Consider the following 11,149-nt stretch of genomic DNA (forward strand, 5'->3'; position numbering starts at 1 on the left):
TGGCGAGAGGGTGCGTTGGCGTGCTGGCAAGCGGTGGCGCGCAGGCGAAGGAGCGCGTGGGCGCTCAGGAGACCAATGGCGCGCAGTTGCACGATCTGAAGAAGCAGGAAGCGCAGGCGAGGGTGCAAGCGATTGCACGCGCGAAGGAGATTGTTCGCGAGCGTGTGGGCAAGCAGGATCTCGGCGAGCTCTAGGCGAGCGCCCACGGGCAGGTGTGTTACCCCTAGCTCGTGGGCGTGCAGGAGGGCGCACAGCAGGATCTGGTGTCTGCGCGCGATGGCGCGTAGGCGATGGCTGACGAGCTGGCGAGGTCCTATGGCGCGTAGGCGAACGCTGAAGAGAAGAAGAAACTTGGTTCTTCCTTCTTGCGCCCAGATCCGGAGATCGTGGGTGCGCAGGCGAACGATGGCGTGCAGGCGAACGATGGCGTGCAGGCAAACGCTGGCGTGCAGGTGAAGAGCGCTGGAGAGCAGGAGATCGTGGGCGTGCGGGGCGTGCATCAGGATGAAGGCGCGCTGTTGGTCGCTGGCGAGGAGAAGACCGCTGGCGAACAGGAGAGCGCTGGCGAGCAGGAGAGCGCTGGTGAGTAGGTGAGCGCTGGCGAGCAGGAGAGCGATGGCGAGTAGTCTCAGATGCAGAAGGTCTCTGGGACATTGTCTCCGAGGATGAAGTTCTGGGAAGAGAGGGCTTCATCGCAGGCGAGCGCTTGCGAGCATGAGAACGTTGAAGCGCAGGGGATACCTGGCGCTTAAGAGACTTGCTCACATTGTGAGAAAGCCCCTTTTGCCCGGAAGGGGCCGGTGCCCGTTGGAAAACGGGATGCGTGGGCTCCCAAGCGCGTCAGCAGCCAGGAACGGAGACAGCAGGTCCGAAGGTCTGGCAGGCGAAGGAGAACGATCGGCAGAGAGGTCCAAGGATGCAACTGCAACGGTCGGTGCACAGCGAGGAGGATCCTCTGCAGGGGACTGTGACGGAGAAGAGCCGAAGAGGCGCCTCCTAACTCCCTTGTGAGGAGAAGGAAGGCCTCTACAGCGAAGAGGAGGGCGAGCCTTCCGACGGATACGTCCACTGGGGGCGGCAGGCAGACCATCATCAGTCCTTCGAAGAGGAGTCTCTGTCAGTGAACTCCCCCGAGGGGGAGAATCACCTGCAGGAGAGACCGTGGGACTTAGCTCCTCCCTCGATGGTTGTTCGGAAGGAGGAACTAAGTCTTCAGCTGCATCGGGAACCAAGGCACAACAACATCAACGACAGACAGAGGGTCAACCTCTGCTACCACCAGCGACTGTTTGACAGCAGCCCCAACTGGATTAAGTCAAACAGGGCTTCCCTGGAGGGCGAGCCCTTAAGCCCCAAGGAAAACCAAAGCTGCAACAAATCATCATTAGCAACAGTGTTAAATGATACATCCTCCCCCGAGGGAGGAGGAGGAGCTGCCTCGCTATGGGAGGCAACCCCCTCTCCTGAACCCCGAGGTCGGTCAACAAAAGAACGGCCTACGCTACCACTCGACGGTCTTTCGGAAGAGGCCGCTCGAGCGGGAGCTTCGGAGGAGGTTCGGGCTACGGAAGAAGAGTCCTTGGAATTTTCTTTTTTCAAGGAAACCGTTGAAGGAGAAAGATCCCTTTTGGACTACTTCTTCCAGCGCCGGGAAAACCTCTCCCACTGGGAGGTAGACCACTCCCTACACTCACTGCATACTTTGTCTCTATCACACCGTTGGTCCCTGCAGAACGTGCATAAGGTGTGAGGGTCCGTTTCGACCGCCGATATATATGTACCACAAGGTCGGTCAGGTAATCCGGGGCACTTCCGCATAATGGTAGAGGCCAACTACCAAACACACACTGTAAAGAAAAAGCAAAAAATTAAGGCTGTCAATAAGCGAGGGTGGGAACAGACACGTCTGTTCATCACCCGAGCCAAAAGCAAAGAGAGCTACTCACCGGTGTGTGAGGGGGGGAGGGGTAGCTAGCTACCCCTCCCTAACTAGCGAGGGGTAGTAAACCCTCGTTAAAAATCTAATGGTTTGTATTTCGGTTACGGAACAAACTCTCTTTAGGATTACCTTAGGCATTGACAAAGATGAATACAAGACATAACCTTTTACTTCCTTAAATAAAAAGCCAGCCACTGAATGGGAGGCCACAATTTGAATTTGGCATATGGGATTATTCCAAATAATCATGTCCCCTACAAGAAGTACAGATTGTGGACAGTTCTACATCTGATCTAGCCATGAACTGATTACAGCACTCACCTTTCCCTCTGCATTTACAAGGTTCTTGTTTCACATCCATATTCAAATCCAACAATCAACCATTCACTCTATAAGAAAAATAGAAAACGATTAGTCTTTGGATAGGTCATAACAATAAGTCTGTACTGTACCTGTTTGCAGCCTAAGACATTAAAGAATTTGTGGCAATAATAGCTCTACTAAGGACATGGACTATTTTAAAGGACAAAAAGGTTTTTACACGTGTAGGAACAAATAAACTTAAAATCTCAAATACAGATGGCTTGGGCATGAATATGGAGCAAGGACCTGTTAGTTAAAGTATATATGAGAAGTACCAGAAAGACTAATACAGAGGCCAGAAAATCAGAGAGTAATGGTAAGGGTGAAAACAAAAATCATATGTCAACTCATGAAGAAATTATATGAATAATAAAAGGAGGAAAAAAGGCTATGCCATATCTAATCTCATAAAATGAAAATCCAACACAAACATGATTGGCATTGATAAGGATTGGAAGGGTTACCATGCACTTTCTTGGTCTGATCTAGGTCAGAGAATATAGAGCCTGATATTTATGTAATCTTACTATGAGCATCCCAATGGTGTGTTGTTTGTTGAGATTTTGAACTATAAATTTTTTGTACTTTTCCTCTGGCTATATACTTGCCCTAAGCTATATTAGGTTAAGCTAAGCCAATAACCTTTTCATAAATCTTCTTATTAAGGTAAAGAGAAACTTTTAAGGTATCCAGAAAGGTAGGACAGCTTCCTAAGAAATATTAAACTAAAATAGAAGCAACTAGTTTGGATGATGGGTAAGTTTTTGCTGCCTCTGACATAAACAGTTTCCAATATATGCTGATGAAATTTGATTTACTTTGTCTCTAATTACAGTACTTTAATTTCAACAAATAATGTTCCCATCAATAAATTTCTTGTGCTCTTTCAAAATGTAGCAGGGAGAAGGTGAAGGGAGAAGGTGAAGGCACGATTATAAAATAAGGGCGCCTTTCAAACGACTTAAGAACCAAAACAGTTCAAATAACACAAAAGAAATGCCAGAACCACTTACTCCTAGAGTAAATAAAGATTATTAAAATGCCATAATTTTTTCATATTAGTTTATTACTATTTACAGGGGTATTCCGAAAGTAATCAACTTTCTACCAATTATGGATTCCTTAAACGAACAAACATTTCATGAACAGAGTTTGAAAAATTGCTTGATTTTGTCGTCTAAAAATTCAAGGCATATAATGTTCTGTAGTATATGGTTGTCTACATTTGATCTAATCTGCTTGTATAAGACTTCACCGTGCAGTAGATACCCATTTATAAGCATATTCTGGAATATATTATACATGTAAAAGATTGATTTTGAAAAATAGTACATTACTTTACTGAATGGTGGATCTTTTGTGTGATTATCAACTCATAGTAGAGGCATTTGAGAGACCTCTTCAACCAAATTAGAACTTCAAATTACTGGAGATCATGAACTTGGAAAGCCCAATATCTCTCTCTCTCTCTCTTTTACTTCTAAGGTGGATTTAACAGTACAAATTGCCAGATTCTTCTTTCTTCTCGATCAAAGTAGAAGGTGGGTGGAAGAGGTTTAAATTACCCTTTTCCTAAAACAAGTTTTACAAAACTGATAACTTGATTAGAAAGAACAGCCAGGGTGATACTAGATTTGGGATTTTTTTGTTTCATAAAATGCAATCCTCTTCATCAAAGAACGCTTTGTAACTACTTAATTACATAATGTCAAAGTCATTATACATCACAGATTTATAAACTTCAAAACAAAACTACAGGTATTATGTAATATACACTAATACAATGGTCAAATTACCCTCATCTCCATAGGATCTAATCTTTCAACAGACCTTTCACCCTTAACTCATTCTTCATTTCTGATATAGCTAATTTGTGTTGTTCTTTACGTTTTCTCTTGTCTATGTCTTCTTGTTTCAATTCTTTAACAATAAATGTAGGAAGTCTTTTGCCTTTATAGTACCTGGGTTCTGCTTTAGCAGTTACACGTCTAAGGATATCTTCTACATACTTCTGAGCATCAAAAGTTTCTGCTTCCCGTATAATATCCATCTGTTCAGCCTGAAAGAAATCTTATTTTAATGAAAAAACAATAATTCTGAGCACCTTGTAACATCACTCTACATTCAATATTTCCATATAATCATAAGAAGTCCATCTCTAAGGACTGCATTAGGGAAAAAAATCTTATTTTGGAAATTCAGATTATTAAGGTTTTGGCTATGAGAATGTCTATAATTCATGATTGAAGTTTTTTTGGTGAAAAGAATTTGTTTTTTACTAAAGTCCTTTTCCCGACTAAGGTACCAATTTGTTTACTTTTCTTCAAAAACTCCAGGGAAAGTTATTTATACTATACGGTAATGATTTTCTCAGGAATAGATTATCTGTTTTCTTATATACTGTATGGCATTCATAACTGCAGGTCTCTCTTAGGTGTGTATTCTTATTCTTATGTCTGTTTGTTCATATATTTTCATGTTATGATTATGCTGAAAGATGCATAAAGTGTCATAAATCATAGCTGAATAGGACAGAAGCATAAAATTTGCCCAGAAAAAGATACAGACCAATATATATTATGTTAACCTGTCTTGCTCATGTGTTCATTTGGTGCATCTAGCATGCATATATTATATGTTTATATATATATATATATATATATATATATATATATATATATATATATATATATATATATATGTTTTTTCAAAAAGGCCCATAAAAGAAACACAGGAAATATGAATAAATCACACTATATTTCGGTCAATAAACATCGACCCTCTTCAGGATGTAAAGTACAAGTGAGGATTACAGTGGAGAGTGACGGTTTATATATGAAAGCAAAAGGGTGTGTTCAATTGTTCTATAGTTGTTATAATTGCTGGAAGGATTAGCCAAATTTAATTACATCCAGGTGCGTGTTCTTATTGTTGAGCCGCTTGGAGGAAGTCTTGACCTCTGATGCATGTCTGGTGGTCGGTCTCCGTGGATTATCTTCTTAATGATAGGGTTGAGAAGAGTATTGTCCACTGTGTCAGCTTTCCATTGGCCCCCAGATAGGTTCATTGTGTTTGATTGATTTATGATGGCTGATTCCAGGATTTTCCTTCTGTACGGACAGGTACTCTTAAAAAGCAAAGACGACTCACTCCAGTTAATCTAGTGCCCCAAATCCCTAAGGTGAATGAAAATCCCCGAGTTTTCATACCCATATCTAACAGATCTTTTGTGTTCGGATAATCTTTGAGATAGCGAACGGCCAGTTTGCCCAACGTACACTTTTTCACAATCCCTACATGGTACTTTGTAAACGCCGGATTCTATCTCTCTTTTATTTTGATAAACATTAATAAGGGCGCTTCCTATGGTCTTTGGATATGAAAAAACAAAGGGGTTCTCAGTTTTGATATGATTTGTTATATTTTTAATACCTTCTATATATGGGAGTTTTATCTTATTTTTAAAATCTCTTTGGTTAGTAACATCATGATCTTTATAATATATCGTGTTGGCTTTGTTGATGGCCTTTTCTATGACATACGTCGGGTAGAATAGCTGGGCGAGTTGTTTACGGATGATTTCAAATTCTTTATTTAGGTAGGCTGGGGAACAGATTCTCAAACCTCTAAGAAATAGATTGCAAGCTACTCCAATTTTTACAGAAATGTCGTGATAACTAAAGAAATGAATGTAGTAAACTAAAATAGAAGCAACTAGTCTGGATGATGGGTAAGTTTTTGCTGCCTCTGACATAAACAGTTTCCAATATATGCTGATGAAATTTGATTTACTTTGTCTCTAATTACAGTACTTTAATTTCAACAAATAATGTTCCCATCAATAAATTTCTTGTGCTCTTTCAAAATGTAGCAGGGAGAAGGTGAAGGGAGAAGGTGAAGGTAAACAACTCGCCCAGCTATTCTACCCGACGTATGTCATAGAAAAGGCCATCAACAAAGCCAACACGATATATTATAAAGATCATGATGTTACTAACCAAAGAGATTTTAAAAATAAGATAAAACTCCCATATATAGAAGTATTAAAAATATAACAAATCATATCAAAACTGAGAACCCCTTTGTTTTTTCATATCCAAAGACCATAGGAAGCGCCCTTATTAATGTTTATCAAAATAAAAGAGAGATAGAATCCGGCGTTTACAAAGTACCATGTAGGGATTGTGAAAATGTTATTTTGATAATAAAATAAATTTTTGAATATACTTACCCGGTGATTATAATAGCTGCAACTCTGTTGCTCGACAGAAAACTCTAAGGTAAAACTCGCCAGCGATCGCTACACAGGTTGCGGGTGTGCCCAACAGCGCCATCTGTCGTCCAGATACCCAGTACTCAATGTAAACAAAGACTCAATTTTCTCCTCGTTCCACTGCGTCTCTATTGGGGAGGAAGGGAGGGTCCTTTAATTTATAATCACCGGGTAAGTATATTCAAAAATTTATTTTATTATCTAAATAACATTTTTCAATATTTAACTTAGCCGGTGATTATAATAGCTGATTCACACCCAGGGGGGTGGGTAGAGACCAGCAATATATGTTTACATTATTATGAGCTAAGAGTTTTTATTTCATTTTAGAAGTTATCAAAATAACAAAAACAAAATAAATAGGTACCTGGTAAGGAAGTCGACTTGAACAATTACTCTGCCTTTTTAAGTACGTCCTCCTTACGGAGCCTCGCGATCCTCTTAGGATGCTGAGCGACCCCTAGGATCTGAAGTATCAAGGGTTGCAACCCATACAACAGGACCTCATCAAAACCCCTAATCTAGGCGCTCTCAAGAAATGACTTTGACCACCCGCCAAATCAACCAGGATGCGAAAGGCTTCTTAGCCTTCCGGACAACCCAAAAAACAACAATAAAAACATTTCAAGAGAAAGATTAAAAGGTTATGGAATTAGGGAATTGTAGTGGTTGAGCCCTCACCCACTACTGCACTCGCTGCTACGAATGGTCCCAGTGTGTAGCAGTCCTCGTAAAGAGACTGGACATCCTTAAGATAAAAAGACGCGAACACTGACTTGCTTCTCCAATAGGTTGCGTCCATTATACTTCGCAGAGATCTATTTTGTTTAAAGGCCACGGAAGTTGCGACAGCTCTAACTTCATGTGTCCTTACCTTCAGCAAAGCTTGGTCTTCCTCACTCAGATGGGAATGAGCCTCTCGTATTAACAGTCTGATAAAATAGGATAAAGCATTCTTTGACATAGGCAAAGATGGTTTCTTAACTGAACACCATAAAGCTTCAGACAGGCCTCGTAAAGGTTTAGTTCGTTTTAAATAGAACTTAAGAGCTCTCACAGGGCATAAGACTCTTTCTAGTTCATTGCCAACCATATTCGATAAGCTTGGAATATCGAACGATTTCGGCCAAGGTCGAGAAGGCAGCTCGTTTTTGGCTAGAAAACCAAGTTGTAGTGAACATGTAGCCTTTTCTGATGAAAATCCGATGTTCTTGCTGAAGGCATGAATCTCACTGACTCTTTTAGCTGTGGCTAAGCATACCAGGAAAAGAGTCTTTAAGGTGAGATCTTTCAGGGAGGCTGATTGTAGCGGCTCGAACGTGTCTGACATGAGGAATCTTAGTACCACGTCTAAATTCCAACCAGGTGTAACCAAACGACGCTCCTTCGTGGTCTCAAAAGACTTAAGGAGGTCCTGTAGATCTTTATTGTTGGAAAGATCTAAGCCTCTGTGACGGAAGACTGATGCCAACATGCTTCTGTAACCCTTGATAGTGGGAGCTGAAAGTGATCGTTCTTTCCTCAGGTATAAGAGGAAGTCAGCTATCTGAGTTACAGAGGTACTGGTCGAGGATACAGATACTGACTTGCACCAGTTTCGGAAGACTTCCCACTTCGATTGGTAGACTCTAAGGGTGGATGTTCTCCTTGCTCTAGCAATCGCCCTGGCTGCCTCCTTCGAAAAGCCTCTAGCTCTCGAGAGTCTTTCGATAGTCTGAAGGCAGTCAGACGAAGAGCGTGGAGGCTTTGGTGTACCTTCTTTACGTGTGGCTGACGTAGAAGGTCCACCCTTAGAGGAAGAGTTCTGGGAACGTCTACTAGCCATCGAAGTACCTCGGTGAACCATTCTCTCGCGGGCCAGAGGGGAGCAACTAGCGTCAACCTTGTCCCTTCGTGAGAGGCGAACTTCTGCAGTACCTTGTTGACAATCTTGAACGGTGGGAATGCATATAGATCTAGATGTGACCAATCTAGGAGAAAGGCATCTATATGAACTGCTGCTGGGTCCGGGATTGGTGAGCAATATATTGGGAGCCTCTTGGTCATCGAGGTTGCAAAGAGATCTATGGTTGGCTGGCCCCAAGTGGCCCAAAGTCTCTTGCATACATCTTTGTGGAGGGTCCATTCTGTTGGAATTACTTGTCCCTTCCGACTGAGACAATCTGCCATGACATTCAAGTTGCCTTAGATGAACCTCGTTACTAGCGATATGTTTAGACCTTTTGACCAGGTGAGCAGGTCCCTTGCGATCTCGTACAACGTCAGTGAGTGGGTCCCTCCTTGCTTGGAGATGTACGCCAAAGCCGTGGTGTTGTCCGAGTTCACCTCCACCACTTTGCCTTGAAGGAGAGACCTGAAGCTTTTCAAGGCCAGATGTACTGCCAGTAGCTCCTTGCAGTTGATATGCATTGTCCTTTGACTCGAGTTCCATATTCCCGAGCATTCCCGACCGTCTAATGTCGCGCCCCAGCCTACGTCCGATGCGTCCGAGAAGAGAACGTGGTTGGGAGTCTGAACAGCCAGGGGCAGACCCTCTCTGAGGCTGATACTGTCCTTCCACCACGTCAGGCAAGACTTCATCTTCTCGGAAATGGGGATCGAGATCGCTTCTAGCGTCTTGTCCTTTTTCCAGTGAAATGCTAGGTGATATTGAAGAGGACGGAGGTGTAGTCTTCCTAATGACACAAACTGTTCCAGGGATGATAGCGTCCCTATCAGACTCATCCACTTCCTGACTGAACATCGTTCCTTCTTCAGCATGTTCTGGATGCATAACTGGGCTTGGCTTGTTCTGGGGGCCGACGGAAAAGCCCGAAAAGCTAGACTGTGAATCTCCATCCCTAAATACACAATAGTTTGGGATGGGACCACTTGTGACTTTTCCATATTGACAAGGAGACCCAATTCCTTGGTCAGATCTAGAGTCCACTTTAGATCCTTCAGACAGCGACGACTGGAAGAAGCTCTGAGAAGCCAGTCGTCCAAATAGAGGGAGGCTCGGATGTCCGCTAAATGAAGGAATTTGGCTACATTCCTCATCAGCCTCGTAAACACAAGAGGAGCTGTGCTTAGGCCAAAGCACAGGGCTTGAAACTGGTAGACAACCTTTTCGAAAACGAATCTCAGAAAAGGTTGGGAGTCCGGGTGGATGGGGACGTGGAAGTAGGCGTCCCTTAGGTCTAAAGAGACCATCCAGTCTTCCCTTCTGACCGCTGCTAGAACCGACTTTGTGGTCTCCATGGAGAACGTCTGCTTTGTGACAAAGACATTCAGCGCACTGACGTCTAGCACTGGCCTCCACCCTCCTGTCTTCTTTGACACCAAGAAGAGGCGGTTGTAGAATCCCGGGGTATGATGGTCCAAGACTTTGACTACCGCTCCCTTCTCTAGTAAGAGAGACACTTCCTGTTTCAATGCTCGTCTCTTGTCTTCCTCTCTGTACCTGGGAGAGAGATCGATGGGAGACGTTGCTAGAGGGGGTTTTCGTACAAACGGGATCTTGTACCCCTCTCTGAGCAACTTCACAGATTGTGCATCTGCGCCTCTCTTTTCCCAGGTCTGCCAGAAGTTCTTGAGTCTGGCTCCCACTGCTGTCTGAAGAAGCTGGCAGTCAGACTCTGCCCTTAAAGGACTTGGTTCCTTTCTTCTTTCCCCGTTTCCCTTCGGCACGAGCACCTCCTCTGCTGGAGGCTCTGCCACGAAAGGGCGGAATAAAACGGGACGCTGGAGTGTCCATCCTTGGTCTAGCTGACAAGGTAGGCAAAGGGGTGGCTTTGCGAGCTGAGGACGCAACAAGATCGTGAGTATCCTTCTGTATCAAAGAAGCGGCAATTTCCTTAATCAGGTCTTCTGGAAAAAGGCACTTGGAAAGCGGAGCAAACAGAAGTTCGGATCTCAGCTGAAAGGAATGAGCATAGGTTTTCACGCTTCTTAAGGACTCCGGACACAAAAGATGCAGCAAGCTCATTAGACCCATCACGTACGGCCTTGTCCATGCAGGACATAATGAGCAAGGAAGTCTCCTTCTCTGTCGGAGAGATCTTTCTGCTTAGAGCTCCTAGACACCAGTCTAAGAAGTTAAAAACTTCGAAGGCTCTAAAGATACCTTTCAGCAGGTGGTCCAGGTCCGAAGATGACCAACATATCTTTGAGCGTCTCATGGCAAGGCGGCGGGGAGAGTCTACTAGGCTTGAGAAGTCGCCCTGGGCAGAGGCAGGAACTCCCAAGCTGAGAACTTCTCCCGTGGCATACCAGACGCTCGATCTAGAAGAGAGTCTAGCAGGGGGAAACGTAAAAGCTGTCTTCCCTAAACTCTTCTTGGACTGCAGCCATTCTCCTATTACACGCAAAGCTCTCTTGGACGAGCGTGCAAGGACGAGTCTAGTAAAGGCAGGAGTGGATGACGGCATGCCTAACACAAACTCTGACGGAGGAGAACGCGGAGCCACAGAAACAAACTGGTCCGGAAACATCTCTTTGAACAGGGCCAAAACTTTCCTAAAGTCCAAAGAGGGTTGCGTAGACTTAGGCTCGTCCAGTTCTGAATGCGGTTCATCTACGTGTGCAGCAACATC

At 43.8% G+C, this 11,149-nt stretch overlaps 1 protein-coding gene across 1 annotated transcript in view; it reads right to left on the reverse strand.

Moving 5' to 3' along the window:
* Positions 1 to 3,352: 3,352 nt before the first annotated feature.
* Positions 3,353 to 11,149, reverse strand: part of LOC137642650 (uncharacterized) — a 128,133-nt gene continuing 120,336 nt past the window's right edge. Inside the window, exon 6 of the mRNA XM_068375416.1 lies at positions 3,353 to 4,361. Coding sequence (XP_068231517.1) covers positions 4,116 to 4,361 — 246 coding nt within the window. The 3' untranslated portion in view covers positions 3,353 to 4,115. The remainder of the gene's footprint in view (positions 4,362 to 11,149) is intronic.

The sequence above is a fragment of the Palaemon carinicauda genome, chromosome 6 (assembly GCF_036898095.1).
Source record: "Palaemon carinicauda isolate YSFRI2023 chromosome 6, ASM3689809v2, whole genome shotgun sequence".
In the NCBI taxonomy this organism is placed as follows: domain Eukaryota; kingdom Metazoa; phylum Arthropoda; class Malacostraca; order Decapoda; family Palaemonidae; genus Palaemon; species Palaemon carinicauda.